Source organism: Colias croceus, chromosome 4 (genome assembly GCF_905220415.1).
Source record: "Colias croceus chromosome 4, ilColCroc2.1".
Taxonomy (NCBI): Eukaryota; Metazoa; Arthropoda; class Insecta; order Lepidoptera; family Pieridae; genus Colias; species Colias croceus.
The window spans coordinates 8,062,083-8,083,863 of NC_059540.1; the positions used below are offsets into that span (position 1 = coordinate 8,062,083).

Consider the following 21,781-nt stretch of genomic DNA (forward strand, 5'->3'; position numbering starts at 1 on the left):
ACACAGTAGTTAAACATGAAATGTATTTGGTACTTACCACTTACCTTCTATAGCAAAAAGGGATATGTATGTATAAAATTTCGGTTACTGTTATTCAGTGAAAAAAAAGAATGTGCCTATAGTTATATGTTTCAATGCATAAATCTTTTTCTTGAAAATTACCTGCATAAGTGTATGAACTAATTAAAGAGTTAATTTATAATTGGTTTATTTGCAATTCTATTTGGTCATAATTAATGCATAGGTTGATACTTATACTGATTCGATTAATTGTGGACCGTATATATTTCTATGCTTAATATATTTAACATAGATAGTTCTTATATTATCTACTAGCTGTTCCCCGCGGTTTCACCAGCATTGCTCCGCTCCTGTTGGTCTTAGCGTGATGAAATATAGCCTATAGCCTTCCTCGATAAATGGGCTATCAAACACCGAAATAATTCTTCAAATCGGTCCAGTAGTTCCCGAGATTAGCGCGTTCAAACAAACAAACAAACTCTTCAGCTTTATAATATTAGTATAGATTTACAATCTGGACTTCCATGAATGGAATGAAATTGGTTAAAATATTAACAGGTAACTACATAAATTTCATAAAACAGATTCTCCATTCCCTAATGCAATAAATAACACAATAGCTACGTCCATATTTCGCATAATAAATATAATATTAAAGTACAATGAATTCATGGTATTCCCGAGGCCTTTCAAATAATTGAATTTCGTTCAAACATTTGCACTACACCCCGGCGTCGGTTGGAAAATGCCGGGCCGAGCTTTTCCGTGTCCAGGGGCGGCGGAGTGTAGTGAGCTAACTCGCTTTAATGAAAGCGCTGCGCAGCCCCGCGCTCCCTCGGAGGCTGGCAGTATCCCGCGAATCGCTATCGGCTTCACACGTACGATATACGCTCCTATCGAACTCCGCCGTTATTTTAAAAGTAAATATAACACAATTAAATCAGTAACAGTGCTCGTTTTGTTCTCATTAATTGCATCGCTAGTTGTCACCCGATTGAGCGTCGTAGGAACGGATTTCATGGAGGCAGGAAGCGGGAAGGGTGGGACGCTTTGTTCGGATCGTACTACGCCCGTAGCGGAGGCTGTGGCGCGCAGCATCTCTCCCATATAACTCCTGAACTGCACGTATAACTATGAGTCGATATCCCGCGCTCTATTTCTTTGCACCTTGTTAGGGATGAGTTGAAAAACGTATAAATGACACAGTTTTTGAAGCAGTTATGAGTTACTCTTTAATATTTTTTGTTAGGTATGGTTTTACACCTATTTAACAAACCTAAATTGATATAAGTAATTTAATAAATTGCGCAAAATGATTCAATTATGTCATTTTAAATGATTCGATTGTTATACATATCGCTTCGTTCATCTTTTACGTAAAGCCAATCATCATAAATATATAACGTATAAAATTATGATTTATATACCTGCTACATACGCTGTTAAACTCATTGTGCGTAAAAAATACGAATGAAACATAGTATCGTTGCAATAAATTGACCGCTTATCACACCGTAGCGCTACGCTTCCTGTTATGGCGGAAATGTGCTACGACATTTCGTAAGCGACAAAGATGCAAACATTATAATCCAACACAAGTTTCTATGAACTTTAATTAAAATGTGTCAATAATCTTGAGTTTCAAAATTCACAAATTTTATAATAATCGCTTATAAGAATTAAATAGACCAACATAACTGTATTGACCTAAAAGTAAGAACTAATACGTAACGTAATTCTTAGTAACAATTATTAAAGTATACGTAGCTGCGATATGGTGTAACAAAATTCCTTATATTTGCTCTACATTCTACAATACTTTAAAAGTTATGTACCTAATCCATAAAGTGTAACATAGATTTCTTTAGAACAAAATATCAAAGCTACCAATGTCTAAAAATATTTCATTGCCAAGTTCAACTAATATTAATAACAGGTTCGTGTTAGCAAGTCACATAAATGCTACCGTGTATAAGATAAAATCTCATAAGATACTGAAACAATAATACATTCTCAAAGCGTATCACTTTCTCGGCGCACGCGCATCCTGCACAACTGCAATCATAAACAGGTGAATGTTTATTGCTTCAAGTTTACTTTTACTTAGTCATTTTGTAGTCAAAAGCAGACAGTGCTATGCAATGATATTATATATACAATCATTGGTGCTATGTCGGTATTTACTGCTCTGTGCTAAGATAAATAATGAGTTAAACTTAATCATACCTAATACTAATAGTTAAATACTATTGAATTTCATAACCTCGATACGTTATTCGTAATACATTTCCTCTAACTCTATTGTGCAGTATTTCTATCGAATGCACTCAGTACAAGTTTCAAATGAGTTCGTATAAAGTACCTACTCTATACAATTTCTGCTAACTTTTGTTCATATATTGAAATTCACCTGTACAGTTGAAACGAAAAATTAAAACCGAGCGAATAGCCCGTGCATTTTGTAAGTTAATACTATTAAATATGAATTTATCGTTCTGTATCCCGATAAGTTCACATCTGGAACTCGTTAGGATCTCGTTGAAATGCAATCGCACCCAACTTGCATTTAATATCTTTGTATTTTGGATCGGCTCCAGTTTTATAGTTCACGACTTTCGTAATATACAGAAGATATTTACGATACACGACTTGAATAGAATAAACAAGCTGGCTCGCAAATTAGATAATAGACGTTATCTAGTAAATTTACCGAGTTACACAGTCAACTCGCTCAGATGACATTGTGAAAGATGTATTTGATTAGACCAAACAAAGCAGATATTACTTGAGAGTGGTAAATGAATTAGAGCGAATGTACCTACCAGAGATGTACATTGAATTCATAAATATACTAATGATGATGAAATGACCCACTTAGATAAAATAATTTAAACCAAAGTTTACTGAAAAAATGTAACATTAGTTTCATATATTTTCGTGTTTCAAATAAAGCAGCCTTTTGACTGGTATAGCATTCAACAAATCAAAAAAGGTGAACGTAAAATGTTACTGTGTTTGCTTTGTTTCGGGCTGCAATCCTGGCGTGGCTTTGTTGAAACGAGTTGTTATAAATTAGGATAAACAATATAACTTGCAAATTTGAATATAAAAAATGCTACGCCGTACTTCAAACACGTAGCACCGTAGAGGCGTAGTACCAAAAACGTGACTCAGTTACAAGGCCGGTCTAAGTGGAAGCTTCATTATAAGCTATTCACCTTTTATTATAGTCCTTTTGTAGGTTTTCTCGCTTTGTGTGAAACTGGGTTGCAATAAATTAACTACCCGCTTCCAACAGAGTCACGTTGAAAGTAGTTTTATAAATTAATTTACAACAAAACCTGATTTTATATACAATATACTTTAGTTTTGCGTTAAATAGATGAGAAGAAGCTTTAAATAGTAAGAGGCTCATAGAAATTGCATCTTTTAAACGATTTTCCCTCTAATTTATAAAGAGTTCAATGTCCTCATGACTTAATGACTTTTAAATTTTAATGAATAGCTACCTAAAAAGCAGCGAAAAACAGTTTTAATGAAAAATCGCTTCTGCTCGTTGTGACTCGTCATGATGAATTAAAATCCATCTCCTTGTAATCAGTCACTGCTATTTGTAATCTCGGAGAACAATAACGAGTTTCTCATATAAATGATCCATCAGGCTAGAGTCATATGAAAACATGTAAACCTACATACATGACCAATGATTTCAATTTATATTCTGACGGGAAACCAATCTGTCGGCACTTTTAACACCAAAAAATTCCGTATAGACTGAATCAAATCCCGAATTTTTACGCGTGTTTTTCTGAAAATTCGTTCTGGCATACTAGTAGAGCCTGTCGTTCTCAAATCAATACTTTATTTAAACATTTCATGATTCAATGAAAAATAAATATAACGTACACCTAATCCTAATGTTTTGTACAGCACTGCACAAAATAATATAATATGTAATTTCCAATAACCCAGCATAGTGATACGCTGTTATTCTTACTTGTTCACGTGGTAATGAGTTATTTCTAAATATAGTCACATTTACAAGCATTAAGTACATTTCATAGAACACTCTTACGTTGTGAAGCGTAAATAAACATCAGGGGCATCGCCATAAATGGGACCACACACACACGCGGACTTTTCATAAATATTTACCTTACGCTTATTCGAGTTTATCTTCTTTAACCGAAATCGTCCTGAAAATAATTGAAATATGTGCATCGATGTTCATTCAAAATTTATTTGCACATATTTCTGATGGTTATTTGAAATTTGATTGTGTTTACAGTAGCAGGGGCTTTGTTTTACAATATTGTGTTTTCATTCAATACAAAAGTGTCGAATCATTGTCTTTATCATTATAATATTGTCCGCATAAACCCTGTTGTTTCTTAACGATACTTCTCGCATAAAACTCAGGTTAAATGTAACATACATTTTTGACAAATATGTTCTGAATAATAGGGAGCGTTTAAAGAAGTCATTTGTTTAGTCTTAGAGCAATAGCTCTAAGATACAAGTATGATTGCATTTATAACCGATGTAAAAACAAACTAGCTGTGCCGCGCGGTTTCGGTTGGTCTTGATGATAATATATAGCCTATATTACTCGTGGATAATGTAGCTTTCGAATGGTGAAAGAATTTTTAAAATCGGTCCAGTAGTTTATGAGCCTATTCATTACAATCAAACAAGCAAAGTTTTCCTCTTTATATACCTCTAATATTAGTGTAGATTTGCAAAACAAGTGTATGTTGCTTGCGAATCCTGTCTCACTTTTAACAAGTAGTTTGGCGTTGCAATATATTGAAAAACTGTGTCAAATATGTTATATGCACATATTTCGTTTGTAAACTCGCAAATCTATGAATATTGATAAATGAAAACTACGGAACAGATAATAGATCTATTTAACAATTATATTCAAGGTTTAAAAGATGCCAGAATGTTGGTGGCTTTCTAATAGATTTGTATCGATAATTTAAACACATAAAATCATATTAAATTACGCCCAATATTAACATATTTTTAATATAATATATTGCATAAGTAGTAACTATTCCATACTAATACCAATAAGGCTTGAAAAGGTAAGATAAATCTGAAGAGCTCTCATCATCGTGTTCTAAGTCTGCATCTTATCGTTGAAAAGATCTGACCTACTTAACTTAAAGAGAAATCCTTTTCTTTAATATTCGGTGTTAAATTTATAGTTATGTATTATGTATTTATTTTCAGAAGTTCTATGGAAACATTCTTAAAAAAGTTAAGGTTAATGAACATAATCACATAATGTTATGTCAATCTATAAATCCACTTATTATTTTGATAAAAGTCATTGAACCGTTGCATTATTTGAATATGAAGACTGTTACATATTCATATTTTTTCTTTTCTATTTTCACATAATTCGTCCATTATGATAATTACTAATCTTTCTTAAAAATTACAAATAAGAATGTCGTCTCATATGAATAAGTAGTTATAGAAATACAATATTTTCCGTTATATTTATTAGCACTTAACATACGTCGCTTTAATTAATAGAGATAAAAATTATACCGACAATTTTAACGTAATTACACCTGAAACACGCACTCGCAAACCCACTGAGTTAACCATTAATGTCCCTAACGAACTGTTAATGAAATACGTATAAAATTAATTAGTAATATAAAGCGTTACGTGTATTTTCTCATGTCTCTTTGACATAATGTAATGCCCATGACGCTCCGGTAATTATTTTCTTTTCATTTTCCCCTAATGGGCCACACCAATGACACTTCCGTGCACACCTACAGGAATATAATTTAAAAAAAATTGGATGATTGACGCTAAGTGATACCATACAAGAGCCATTTTTATTGTTATATATTTCTTATTATCACAATCGCGCTCGCGGTATTTGAAATGTCGGAAATGTTAAAAAAATCCCTGTTTACCTCTGATGAGTAACTGCGATTTGATAACGTTTTTCCTTTTTAATTAATTATTCTAATACGGTCGATTTTCTATATTTTAAATTTAATATAGCATTCAAATTCAAGATTAAATACCACAATTTGTGTGTAGTCAAAGCAGTTTACCATCAAATCAGAATAGATATACAGCAAAATTGCTAGGTGGCCCGGATCTACTCGTGTAGGAGAACCTTCCCCACTGCACTGGAATGATTTGAGGCCATATCAAATTGTCCTCTTCCTCGCATTGCTGTTAGCGGATAATTGCTCTTATATCTCAAACACAAGCCACATAATCACTTGACGTGTTGCCCCGGGAACTGCTTTGGAGCAGGATGACTATAATAGTAATAGCTCTGAACATAACTCGACCTATGAGTTTATTTGCTTACAGAACGAAATTATAATTAAATTGTGAGTGTTTTTGCTTGACGTTGAGTATAATTTTCGGTTTAGCGAACATTGTAGGGTAAAGGGTTAAAACCATAAGGGGACCTTTTACATTTATGGAATTATAATCATTTAGGTTTTCAATATATGCTGTTCCATAGTTATACATTCCTAGTCATTGCTTACAATTATTCCATACACTACATATTTGGTACAAATATTAATCCTGTATTCATTTGATCTATTTTAAAAATTACGCCATCATATTTGCAAAAACTATCAACAATGTAGAACAAAATAGAACACATCACTTTTACACATAGCTTACTGCATACGGAAAGATTTTGATTTCATAACCAGATGTGTATTATGACCCAAGGCACAAAAGTTCACCGACCCGTTGACATTTTGGTTCATTCATTTTATTATTTACTCTTCATTAGACCTTGCTCTATAAAGTAGATAATATTTATATCACGTGTGTTTATTCGCAGCCTGTGGGCGACATATGGAAAGGTCGTTAATTATAGGCATTATCGATTGTTTAGCTTTTTTATTTTAGTACAACATTTATAAGGGTATTTTTAGGCTAGCAATGGTGATTAATGATTTATACACATTATGTCAATTGAGTGTTAAGTGATGTTATCAATTTCTGAAGTAATACAAGTGCGTAACATAGTTGTAATATAATTGATCATTCGCTCAATAAAACACATGAACGTTAAATGTAGCAGATCAGCAATTGTTACACTTCCAAGAAGACAATGTACGCAATGTATTGTGTAATAATAATGTAAAGTGTAGTCGTTAGTGCGACTTTGGACGGGTTGAGTCCGTCGAGTCGCGTCCCGATTTTACTTCCCGGCCTCTTTGCTCCCTTCACACGTGCAGTCAGCATTATTCTCAGTTACGTGCTCATACTACAGGCAGGCGGCTTTTTAATATCTCGGAGTAATTTGAGTGCCCCATATCCGTTAATCTTTCATGAGCTGCTTAATTTGGGACGTTTGTGGTTTTACACCAGCAGTTATTTATAAGAAGTTAGATTTTTCTGATGCAATACTAGTGATATATTATGTCTTCCGTATTATTAATATTATAAAGTCATTTGAACAATTGACCACACGGCACACCAATACATTCATCCGTATTTAGCCGTGAAAGTGTAACTAACAGAAAGAGTTACTTTCGTATTTTATTATATTAATATGGATGTTTTTCCCGCTGGGAATAATATAGTAAACTAGTGAAATTGAGTCATAAAGTAAAAATATTATAGATGTAGAAGCGTCACGTGAGCGGCAATTTGTAAATTGTGTCATAGTTTGCGACCGAAACTCGCTTTTCTTGTCTCTCTTTGTTTTCATTTGGCGTATCTGAGTGCTCTGAATGAGCTTATTACTAAACAATTTCGCTTTTATTCTTCCAACATTTTCTATTTGACTGCCACTGAACATCTTCTTAATTGTTAAGTATGTACATCGTTCTCTGCTACACTTTGTTTCTTTTTATCTGGGCGAAAAAGAAGCTATTTATATAAATTCCCGAGAGAGATCAATGTTCGTTACCTCCGTCCGAGTCCATACATACACTGGTCATGGGTAATTTGTTAGATACGAGTTCAAACAGAACAGAATTCGAGATTGCGGTTTCCTCTGGGAAACGTGCCCGAATTAGGTAATGGCCTAATGTACGGTGGAGGAAAAATTTTATAGAGGATACTTTCTGTTGCACAAGAAACTCTACATTTGAACATTATTAGTGTTTACGAATACATATACTTTAGTATTTTTGGATCAGAAAGGATGCTATTCTCATGAGCATCTCCTTTAATAACCTATCTATATTACACAATCAAAATATGTAATAATGGTTGAAATTTCATAGAAATTTTACATTACGGAGTCCTGTTAGTAAATTACGCTTTGCCCCTTCCGTGTCATGTCGTGAAATGATAAATAATAATAGGTAGGGTGCAGGACATTGTCCTTCCGTACTTTTATAGATACGTAGGTACGGTGTAAGTATGGACTGTTGGTCTGTGTATACTCACTTCCCTCATATAGTTATAAAGCGATTAGGGAATTCGAAGGTAAAAACCCAATTAACACTCCGCCTCAATCAATTTTGTTCAGTTCGATAAGTTTCTGATGAACATGTGAAGTCAACAATTTCCTGCCTCCATGAAAGTTTGAGCGTTAGTAAACTCCATGTTAATAAAAGTATACCGCAATTTTTAATACCAAGTATAACTTTTATAGATACAGCGAATAACTGTGAAATAACCAGAAATCAATAATCAGAAAACGTCACCTTATATTTCGCTACCTTCCCCAATCGATCATATCGTGAATAGCACTAAACAACTCCGTGGTAGAATCCCTTGCTAGAACCAACTCCGGCAATCCGGAGGTAGAGAGGTATAGAAAAGTTGCCAAAGTGTCTCCAATAAAGTTATCTGCGATGGACAGCAACTCGGTGTCGCCTATGCCCGAACTCGCGCCGATCGCCGAGTTCGATAAGTCACCGCCGTCACCGCCAAACGAAGAAGTGCCAATGGACGACCTGCCGCCTCCTCCCGCTACCATTTCACAGCCGGAGGGTAACCACATTAACAAGTAAGTATTATTACTTTCAATTAATGTACATTTTAAAATATGGAAACTAGAGCCATGCACAATAAAAATTGTTCAAATTTTGTGATGAATTTTAATGCTATCTAGCATTGAATTTCATGCTATCTAGCATTGAATTTCAGACTTACATGATTTTACGTAATATTTTTTAGCTTTGAATTAGTCATTTTTCTACTAAATAGTGAATACTACTTGTGACGTACGACAGAATAATATGTATGAATGGTTTCGTCTTACGTATACGTAGTAAATTATTATTAGTCTGTTGTTTTACCTATTTTTATATACATGTAGAGGGCGTGTATAGTAGGTATTTTCAAGATCAATTTAACATTAGGTTCGGCCCGCCCGCCCTCTACTTGTGCGCATCTTAAATATCTAAAGCTTATTAGCTATAATTAGCTTTCGTGTAATGCTACCATCTTAGTGTAATGCTTAACGAATTACAATGGCTTTATACAGAATTAACTCGTATAAAATATTCATCAAAAGTTAAATGAAGCGTCTAATTAGTGTCGTCTAATAGAAGAAACGTACAGTGACTTTTTATTAGTTATTTTTAGTTGCGATACTATTTTAATAATGATAAATATAATTCGATACTCAATGTTACGTTCGTAATTTAATATATTTTTAATAAGTGTAATCGTTTGATGATTACATTAGTTATTAATATGTAAGTGTCATTCTTACACTGTATTATCACTTCTGTTATTTGATAGCGGCCTCGGCATCGTTCCTAAATCACTGAATCGATTCAGATTAAAGGCTAACAGCTTTGAATATGTTTAAACTTGATTTATTATTTGTTTAATATCGTGTTACATGTAGTGCAAATTACCAATAATGGATTGTGAGTCGCCTGACATAATAATATAATAAATGTTAAACTTTAAAGTTATATTATCATCGCAGTTTAAGGTACACGCTCTGACTGATTTATGTACTGAGCCTCGCTATCGTCTTTGCTGAAATCTATGTTTTGTTTGGTTTAGGGGTATATGCATTCGCATACTTAGGGCTTTTAGTATCTCTACTGTTTTATGCATTAAACTTTATATTTTTAGCTCTACAAAAACTCACCATGACAAAGGGCGGAATTAATTTTGTAAAGCTTTGCTCTATATTCCATTGAAAAAGATAGAGATTTAACAACAATATAAAAATCGCGGCTTAATTTCAAGAGATGCTCTACTTTTACGAAAAGTCAACAATTTATTTATTAAACAATAAATAAAGAAATTATTCATGTAAATTGTTAAAAACATATTGGTAGAGAAAAATGGTAGTCTGTTAAAATATGTTGTTGGTAGGCAACGACATCTGTAGAGCACTTCAAGACTTGTCTGATCTACAGCTCTATCGATTTTTAGCTGAGTTCTATTATTTTGCAACAGATGGCGCACTACGTAATAACTTGTATTCAATCGCTTCATTTTGATACGTTTTACATTCAGCTATTTACAATTCATTTGTTCAGGTGTTAACAAAGGCATATATCTAATTACTTGTTGCCGTTAACTTTTAAAATTTTATTTACCAAAAAAGTTAGAACAACAAGAAATATCGCTGTCCTTGTCACACATGGTACTTGTTTTAATAAGTTGAAGTAGGGCGTACATCGCGTCGGAACCGAGTCGAAAATCGAAATCTCGGAGTTGTGAGTTGTGACACGACCGCGGCGGGAAACATGCTCATGTGATAGATTGCCGCCAATTTATATTTTCGAACTTTTACTTTTCGAACAGTTCTGTGTTTGTAGTTTTTTTTTGGATAAGTTGAAATAAACTTTTGTGTGTGTTGTAAAAAATAAATACAGCATAATGGCAAGAAAAAATCTACCGTAAGTTATATGTTTAATACTTTATAAACTGAATAAAAAGAGAAATATTTAGTTATTTTTTTTACATATTACAATAAGATAGAAAAATAGTCGTAATTATATTAATTATAGATGCTTACTTTTCCTGACGACTATTAGCCGACAAAAATAACGTTTTACGTTCTTAATTATATGTAAAAGGAAACGCAATTTGAGGTAATTTATTTGGACAGTTGGAAATTGGGCAACAATTTAACCTACAGATTTTGTTGGAATAAATTGCTAATTCTAAATTTTTAATAATAAAATAATTAATTTAAAGTGCCTACAGGCAACACAGTATATAAATTACGTGAAGGTTTTTACACGCGTAACGATTCCATTGACAAACTTTTACCTACTTGATTTCTACATATTATTATTTCTGATAATTTTACCTACAATAATAATTACCTATTATATTGCTAACTACCCTTAATTTATTACGATTTCCATTATGGACTCCAAATAACGATTTTCTGGAATGTTAGCTTAGTCATAATTACTAATCTATTAGAGATAATTATACATAACTACATGACATTAATCGATCAATTAGGGGACGTCGCGACCAAAGGCAATGCGGGTCCATTCGACCTCTAAGTGTTTGATTTAATCTAATAATTCGCAGAGTGGGTCGCTCTAGTACTGGGAGCCCAGGAAATGGGATGAAATTGATGCCGTTTATTACTGAACATATGAGAGGCACACGAGACTGCCGCGACCCTGGTATATAGCATTACATTTGATATGTGTAGTTTGCTTCGCGACAAAATTAATTAGCGGCGATGTAGGTAGGTAGGTACTAGGTACCTACTCCGGAAAGTGGAGTACGAACTTTTTCCCATGTAGGTAGTAGGCCTCCAGCGGCGCAGTTGTGAAAGCAATTTAATGTAACAACTTTTGAGTTTTTCAATTTTACAAATTTACTTTGAGCGGCAAAAATCTTTATTAACTGGTTCACAATTATTTTTTATCGTTTTTCAAATATAGAGCTCTTGTGATACATTTTAAGATGTTGTTTACTGCAATTGTATTATGACATTTAACAGCATTTTTTTTATTCTCTCAGCGAGAGGAGGAAACATTATGCCTGATGGCCTTCTACCTGTATAGTGGAAACTATAATTAACTATTTTGACAAATTCAATAATTTATTGGCTCTACATTTATCATACTTGTTCAAGACCCATTTATTTTAATACTAGCTGCTCCGCGCGGTTTCACCCACGTGGCTTGACTCCTGTTAGTCGTAGCATGATGATATATATAGCCTATAGCCTTGGTCAATAAATGAGCTATCTAATACCGAAAGAATTTTTCAAATCGGATCAATAGTTCCCGAGATTAGCGCGTTCAAACAAACAAAGAAACTCTTCAGCTTTATAATCTTCTTAATATATATAAATCTCGTGTCACAATGTTTGTCCTCAATGGACTCCTAAACCACTATTAACAGATTATAATAAAATTCGCACACCATGTGCAGTTCGATCCAACTTGAGAGATAGGATAGTTTAAACATGTAGGTACCACGGGCGAAGCCGGGGCGGACCACTAGTATTAGTATAGATTACAAACGTTTCGAAACAAATTATGTAACTTTTAAAGAATACAATTAACGCGTAAAATCATTCACTATTATGTTAATAAGATTCTTTTTGGGAACAAATGCGTTTATATCGCTGTTAATCTCATGAATTTTAATAAGCTTTATGCCATCGTAGTAATACTTACTTAAAAGTTATAAAGCTATGTGGAATATTGTTTAAATTCAACGAAATCGGTGAGGCAAATAAGTTTCAAATAATATATTATCTGGATTTAATAAAACCACAACCCCCTCGCGGTTACTTATAATAATAGATACGTAAAGTTTGGAAATTAATATGATGATTGATAGAAAATACCTTTTTCTTTGTTTGAAACATTATTTTCAAGTTTCAAACATAGATGTGCATACTCAGTACTCACATACTCATATATCTAAACAATATATAGCTACATATCCATTTATTCACTTAAACCTATTAAGAACCAAGACAGGCATCCTTCGTCACTCCAGACCCTTCTTTAATCTCTCTGTAATCTCTGTTGGGCATTTATTGTACCTATTTACTTTGTCTATGTAATCTTTGTGCAATCTTCACAGCACATATTACATACATGCTTTTGTGATTTTAGGTATAAGAGAGGTAGAGCATTTAACTCTACATCATAAAATGATGACAATAAATGAAAAATTGTATGTTTAAAGTTCCTATTGGTTTAGTGAATTTCATAAATGGTGATATTTAAATTTGTAAAAAAAAAATTGTAAAAAAATTATGTAAGCCCATTTATGTTGATTTAAATAGAAATAAATAACTTCTTAATATCGAAACTCTACCAACCATATTATTATATACAAAATTCCGTTAACATAAAACTGCATAAAAACAACCGGTTTTTCCACAAAATTGACAGTTAAATTTACATAGATATGATATTTCCGTTATTTGCATCGTTATCATAACGTCATATTATAAATGTTCTTCAGCTTTTATATGAAAACTAGCTTTCCACCCGCAGCTTCGCCCGCGCTGTCAAAGAAAAACCCGCATAGTTCCCGTTCCCGTGGGATTTCTGGGATAAAACCTATCCTCTTTCCCGGGGTAAAAAGTAGCCTATGTCCTTTCTTGGGTATCAAAATATCTCTATACCAAATTTCATGCAAATTGGTTCATTAGTTAAGGCGTGATTGAGTAACAGACAGACAGACAGAGTTACTTTCGCATTTATAATATTAGTATGGATAATTTCACGCATGTAATAAAAATCTTACCTACAATATATATAGAAGATACCAACAACATATACTGAAACCATAGAATGTATGAAAACATATTGAAATAAACATCAGCGTCTGAAACATTCGGACAGGTGGAAAATTATATTGATATGGGTTTTGGCTAAAAACAAAGGATTTCGCTCCACCTGCTCATATTTATACCCGGTTCAAATATAACCGACAGTGACGAAGAAGAAGCTGTGAAAGTTTTTTATTACCGTTTCCGCAATGAAATCTCTTATACATTAAAGCTACTTAAATCAGTGAAGGTTATTTTTGAAGCTACATTAATCCTAGATTGCGTAAGTTTAATGGTAAAGAAATGTAAAAAATTCTGAGAGTATGGAATTTACTTCGTTAAAGCAAACTTTATGTACATAGTTACTTCCAATTTAAATCTATACTAATATTATAAAGCTGAAGAGTTTGTTTGTTTGAACGCGCTAATCAGGAACGCGCAGGAACTACTGGTCCGATTTGAAAAATTATTTCGGTGTTTGATAGCCCATTTATCGGAAATGGCTAAAGGCTATAATATATCATTATGCTACGGCCAACAGGAGCGGAGCCACGCGAGGGAAACCGCGGGGAGCAGCTAGTATGTTTATATGCAATGAACTTTATAATTAACAAGTTGTTTGTTAAGTTTGTTGTGCAGGCGTTTAACGCCTGACTAATTTCACGGCTTATCCACTACATTTTTGACATTCAATTACGTTAACAAGTCAACAACCCGACCATTTAAATAATTTAAATGTACCTACCTCGTTGGTATTATCTAAAGTCTAAACAATAATTGTGGGTGAGTAACCTGAAGATAAAGCCGGTAATTCGTTCCTTATTACCAGCTTTCCATGTTTGATAACCAGATGTAATTTCATGGCGTCTCACGTTTATTTACTTTCACTATAAATGACTCAAATGTACCGAGAAATATATGATTGAAACGTGAACTGACATTATGCTTCCATAGAAATAATAAATAGGAATTTATGCTGAGACATGATAGTATCATTATAAAACGTTACAAGGGAATAAAAAATGCAAATGTTTGAAGTGGGTAATATGATCATTGGGAAGTACACGTCAGCAACTGATCAAAGAAATTGGAGAGACGCGAATAGCTATTTTGTGATGCTTTGAATTTACACTACACCAATTCCTTACTCCCTGTTTTGTTTCATAGAGAAACAACATAACGTAATATTTTTGCTACAAAAACATTAATCTTAAAAACTTTAGATAGGTTCATCATCTGCAGTAGGTACTATATGGTAAATTGAACTGACTGTCTTGACTATCTGACTAAGTACTTACTTCCTGGAAACTTGCATAGCTCTACCGTCTAAGTCATAATTACATCCGATCACTTATTATTTGTTGTCTCTAACGATTTAAATCAAGTCGACGTTTAAAATGTTTATGTTCGCTCATTACACTAAATACGTAACTCACGAACTTGGAAGAAATATTGGGTGAGCGAGGCAATAAACTCTTAACAGAGCCAACAGACCGCGTCGGCCGCCCAATTACAAATCGATGGATTGTGACAGTGCTCTAGTTTGGAGCATTTCGGAGCGATTGCTCTTACTACCTGCTTCACAACCTGTAGTCTGTGGTCTGTGTAGTACGTACTATCTTCCGAAGCCGAGCGAAGCGGTACTTTCAATTTTGACTTATGAAATATGATATTGGCCGCCAGATCGGATCGATTATATCGAAACAAGGTTTAACGAGAAAGTGATGAAATTTAAAATTCTGTCTAGACATTGAACCGACGCCACGATAAATGGAACATGTCATATGAAATATTTTGAGATATGATAATATTTTATTTATTAGTAAGATAAAGCTTTTTTTTTAGTTTCGCATAAGTATTTTGTTTATTTTGAGTGAGGGCTTTAGTTTTTATCGTAAATATAATCATATACGATTACCACTAAAGCCCATATTTTACAAAAAAAACAAACTGTTTTCAAACCCAATCAATTTAACTATGTACATTGTACATGCTAGTAAAACGAAGCATAGTAAATCATTCAGAAACCTTATATCCTGCAGCTGGCGTAATCCTTGAAATTTATTTTTATGCGATAGGCGTATTCCTGGACTTAGCCTATTTATCCGTGTCCAGTCCATCCCGTAATTTGCATAAATTGATTGCACGCTGCGGTGTTTCATACACGTTGGTTCATCGAGGTGCGCAGGCGACGCCACTCCACAGTCCCAGTCGAGCGCCCAACCGACAAACTGTCACACGTTTTGGCGCGAAACTTATCTAATTAAAACATCCCTAATATGATATTCTCTTATCTTTTATAATAAACATCTTCCGCGACGCGGCAACACCTCGATTTGAATACAAACGACGCAGTGCCGATGTTCAGTGGTTTTGCATGATAAGGAGACGTCTTGTGATTTATGAATCCAGGTCTTGTATGAGCTACGATGCGTCAGAGATATCAAGTGAAACAGTATGTATTTATTTGATCTACCTATACCTATTTAGGATATGCAATTTCGTTCAGCATAATTTTTATTGCAAACTAAATATTTTAATTATAATCCCTTTTGAATAAGACTATTTAAACTTTTTCATGGACATTTTATGTACGTTTAAACTTTAACAAACACAAAATGACGCATCTTTTTAATATCAGCAACGGGGCGTTTACTTTTGGGATTTCAAAGGTATAACAAAATGACATCATTCTTTTTATCATCAATTCTAATTATGCTATGTACCTACGTCTACATACTAATGCATATTGCTATTTGTTATGTTCTGATGAACGCATACAATAGTAGCTTCGCGTATCGTATTGCGCCTTAATTGGAAAAGCAACCAATAAATATCAAGTTTATTTATTATTGTCTATCACAAATAATGAGTACATTGAAAATGTAGTACATTCTCATTGTATTGTCTAAGGTTTTATTAAGGCACTTAAGCTCGTTCATATTTTATTGAACGTTAATGAAAACTAGGAATTTCTGTTTCCATGGCAACTCTACATATCATCTTTTTAAAATATTGTTTTTATTCTCACTTCAATCTATAATTATCATACGGAGCATGTATTGTCATAAATTAAGGATATTATCAATGGACAAAGTTTGTGACGTGTTTGGAAACATGGAACATTGTTTGGCGGAAAACTCCGTTGACTGTGAAAACATCAATTACTGTTTAGTTTCAACACTGCTGTTACATGTTATGTTACAGATAAAATACGGGTGTAGCCTAGCAGTTAGTGATTTCACCTTGTTTAGTGATATTTTAAATTAATAATGATTAATACATAACTTTCCAGAATATCATAACACTGCCTTAGTGATTTTGCAAAGTTTCTGCAAGCTGCTTTCTAATAGTATCTGAATGTAGATTCTGAAAAAATATTCATTTATGTCAAATAATTAGAATTTCAATACTTTCTTAATAATATGAGTATTAAACATCAATACTGCGAAACGATATTTAGTTGTCCTCATCGGTGGTAGAGCCGCACTACACTTTTTTACTACATTTAATTTATTTAAAAACCTTATCTATAGTTGTTAATGATTAACAACCTTGGATTAGATTAAAATCTAATGGTATACTATCTATATGTATATGCAAATTGAGGTATAGAAATCATACAAAACACTGTGTAGTGTGTTGCTGTTGTTAATTACCCACAGGTGTACGTACCTTAGTACGTTGATTGAGTTGATAAATATAATAGTAATTATGGAGCCTGTATGATCACTAAGAAATCTATACTAATATTATAAAGCTGAAGAGTTTGTTTGTTTGAACGCGCTAATCTCGGGAACTACTGGTCCGATTTGAAAAATTCTTTCAGTGTTACATAGCCCATCGAGGAAAGCTATAGGCTATATATCATCTCGCTAAGACCAACAGGAGCGGAACACTGCGGGTAAAACCCCGGAACACAGCTAGTAACATTATATAAATATAACATAATATATATTATGAATAACATATAAGACAAAATTTATAAGTAGTAACATAGAAAAGCCTAGAGACCTTTGTAACTTCATCATTAGGAATTAAAACAAATTAATTTAAGATCAGAAAGAAGCTAAACATTTACCATAGCGCACCATAATCGTGTAGGTAGTCCGAATCAAAGCTTTTCAAATAAAAATAAGCAATAAAATTTACATTTATTATCAATTTAATTATAAATTAATATGTAAAACATGGAAAGAAAGAGGATACGTTTCCTGTTTAGAGAGTAGGTATTATTATTTTTTACTTTCTAGTGTTCAAGTAATAAACACATCCTACCAAACTAGCCTTTCCGGTAACTGTCACGTCTTATAAAAATAAACACAGGCATTTGAGACCAAAAACTGTTTTCCCTATAGATTGCTGGTCATGTTGGTCACTAAAACTTACTGTTAAAGGTTAAACATGATGTATACAGTGTCAATTATGAATATTGAGTGCGAAAATGATCAGTTATTTGCACAAAGTGGCCTTAATTGAAACACGTGACATGATGTTCGGATCTAGTTCATAAAATCACTTCGCGATGGAAGTGCAGTTAGGTGTGCTAAGATAGTGAAATGTGTGTAAATTTGTAAACAAGAAAGTACAGATATTGTCACAGTTTGTCCCTATTCGAGTATGATATGACAGTTTCTCTAGATGTAGTGTAGTGCTGGTAGAATTTTGCAGTTTGTTGTGAGACTTTGTAGAGTTTTTGAACTCATAGCTTAGTTTACAAAATTATGATCATCGTAATTATTGACATGTCTTAACATGTTTATTTACAATAATTACTTATAATTATTGTAAATAAATTCGTTTCCATGAATATACAAGATTAGTTACTTAGAGCTAATAAGCTATTTGTTTATATCTCTTAACAAGATGGAAGCCTTTAGCCTATGTGTCAATCCAGACTAATAATATTTATCTGTTTATCAAATTGCTTACTGATTCGAGATGGTTTTGTATGGAACTAGTAGTAGAAGAAGTAGTTAAAAACATCCTTACTTTCTTACAAATTTCCTGTTTCTAATAGTCATAGGAAAGATGAAATTAAATTTGTTAATTATTGTATTCTCAATACAACACCTAGCGGCTAGCAATATTACTAGTTACTAGCACAGGCAAATGAATTGACAACAAATGAAAACATATACCAAGAACGAGGCCATAAAACTTCTTATCATTAAAAGAATTATCTAAGACAAGTTCCATGTAATGTACAACCATATTACATAGGACTCAATAATATAGATTGTGCATTAAATAAATCTCGTGGGGAATGCGGAATAGACAGTGGCTTGCATTGAACGGCATTCAAAGGTTAAATTAGACTGCAAATTGCAATTAATTCTATTACTAATTCTTAACTAAATGATTGAGTGCAGAGAGGTGCATTGTATAAAGATCAGGGTGTTAGCCAGGAATTCAACTAAATCTATTGTACATAATATACTCTAATTGAGATAATTTAAAGAGAATGAATAGTGACAGAAATGACCCAATCTTAAGTGAATTGTTATCATTTTTCTCAATTCTTTGTTTACCATTTAATTGACCTTCATGATATTAATTTTAGAAGTTCGGCATAGCTTCTATACCAATTACCATATGATTTTTCAAATGCCTACATGAATATTCCTTTCAGTGCGTTACCATGAAGGTTAAATGTATTGTCCACAGCATTTAAGCCTATTTAAATAGAGATATTTCGAATGTCCGTTGTTCACCGTAATGACGGCTTTAACGAGTAGGTACATAATCCGCCACACTGTGTATTTCTGCAATACTTATTTCCGTCATATTTCTGAAGGATTTTTATTATATTTATATAGATAGGTTTACTTTCCAGGATCATAAAAACATAAAAGCAGTGCAGCTCGTAGGCTCAATTAAATATGAATATTGCTTTTTGATTGCGTAATGACGTTTTGTAAAGGAATGCAAGCATAACGGTTTTTTAGAATTGCAACATTATTTAAGTTGAAACTATAAGTTGTAAGCATTATTCATGCACATGTAAAATGTAAAAATATGCATATTTTGTGATTAATTCATTGTTTGCTCAGTTTAGTGTTGTCTGCATTGTAAGTATTGTGTTTTCTCAAGCTACGTAATCAATTGTTTTCAATGAGATCCTCAGTTCCGTTTAAAATATACATTCCATTAATTGGAAAATACCTGACATTTCTGATCGAAGACCATAAACACCGGTGAGTTATGTCATGATAATTAAATAAATTGTAAAACACATATAAATACTGTGTAAATATTATCATTATCAAGTAATCAAATCAAATCATTTATTTATTTCTCCTCACAATTCCCAATCACATAAATTAATCTACATGCATATGTCGTGGTCATATCGTAGATTTGATCATTTCATGATATGAGTGGCCATTTCACGAAATGGTCGCATATCGTGAAATGGCCAATTTAGTTTGGCCACATCATGATGTGGTTTGGGCAGATCAATGATAAGAAATCGTTTCACGATATGGCCAATTAACGCACGGTTTATTTATGAAATGATCAAAATTATTTGATCATATCGTAAAATAGTTACATTTATCGTTGGTAGAGGCGCTGCAAGCTCTGTGTTTATGTGATAAGATGGCGGCCGCTGGCGAAAATAATTTACGACGAAGAGGTACGAGTACTATGGAAAATGTGGATATCTTATATGTATTTAAGAAAAAATGCGACTTAAATAAAATAATTTAAGAAACTACTACTATATTATTATAATTGTTTGTTTTTTAAAAAGCGATCCGCTTCTGGCACTCGCCGCCCGCTGCCGCGGCACTAACTTAAATGACATTAAACAAGTTTTTCGAATATAGTTATTCTGAATTGTTTTAATATTTTATGGACTCTTTATATTTTATACGATCTGGCCAAATGTGGATGACCAAATCGTGAAACGTTGACGATTTAACGATCTGATCAAACTATGTTGGCCATTTCACGATATGCGACCATTTCGTGAAATGGCCACTCATATCATGAAATGATCAAATCTACGATATGACCACGACACATACAAAATTATCAAAATGTGTAAATATGCTATAGACTCGCTCTCCATTTCTGTTTATTGTAGAGAAATGTGCTTGTATGAATCGTCAATAATTAATTTTGATGCCATCGTTTTGGTTAGTTTAATAGCTCGAGTCTCTTGGTCTTTCTATTTTAGAATGATCCTCTAGAAAAACTTTGATATTTTTATAATATTCAAATGTATAATAATACTCGAGAAGGAACGTGTTATCCTCGGTAATGTAGGATGTGTTTGCACAGGGTATCTTGTTGTTCTAAGCCAGAACGGCGGAGTTTTGTATAATGAAGAGGGCTCGTGAGGGTCCCGACCCCACGGAATTGTTAATTATGTATACAAGTGCACAATTATGATGTGAAGGTTGCTTTTAAGGCGCATTTCAGTGTTCATGCTTATAAATTAATTAATACTAAGTATTAATACTACTAAATTAATACTACAAAAAAAAATCGTATAAAGCATCCGATAAATTTCTATGAAATTTCTAATCAATTTTGTATAAAAATGTAGTTAAACAGGATTAAATGCAATTACTCATATCACGTAATTACGCGGTAATATTTTAAGTGCGATAATGTAAGTCGTATAAATTATCAATTTGACAATGCAGCAGTGGTTTAGTTGAGGCACATTCAAGGTGGTCAGGTGGTAGAAGAATGCAGTTACCGCTCTATGACTGAAGTTGTCGAGTAACCTCAAATTTACATGCATCATTATAGTTTCGTATTATCTATTTTAAGTTTGTAAACAAATAAATGAATGTTGCGAAAACATTAAATTACCTAGCATTTTAGGTTTATCGCTAAACTCATGACATGTATTAACCAAAATTTAATTCAAATGTACACCTACAATTTTAGTGAAGAGATTATAATAAATATAAATCTACTGATTTGTGAAACCTAGTTAATCGATTAGGCAGTTATTTCAATTCAATTATCATTTGTGAGGCTCCGGACTTCGAGAGAAAGTTTCATAACACTTCATTAAAGCAATAATTTAAATAATGTTATTCG

The 21,781-nt window shown here is 33.0% G+C and overlaps 1 protein-coding gene across 8 annotated transcripts in view; it reads left to right on the forward strand.

Annotated features, from left to right (window-relative positions):
* Positions 1-829: 829 nt before the first annotated feature.
* LOC123691062 (plasma membrane ascorbate-dependent reductase CYBRD1-like) overlaps positions 830-21,781 on the forward strand; it is a 39,382-nt gene continuing 18,430 nt past the window's right edge. For 3 of the 8 annotated variants that reach the window (XM_045635271.1, XM_045635276.1, XM_045635274.1), the window contains exons 1-2: positions 830-941; positions 8,636-8,992. In XM_045635271.1, coding sequence (XP_045491227.1) covers positions 8,838-8,992 — 155 coding nt within the window. In that variant the 5' untranslated portion in view covers positions 830-941; positions 8,636-8,837. Of the gene's footprint in view, positions 942-8,621; positions 8,993-10,660; positions 10,854-15,925; positions 16,176-19,785; positions 19,918-21,781 lie in introns of those variants that run through there. The other 5 variants (XM_045635275.1, XM_045635273.1, XM_045635279.1 and 2 more) reach the window with 5 other exon arrangements.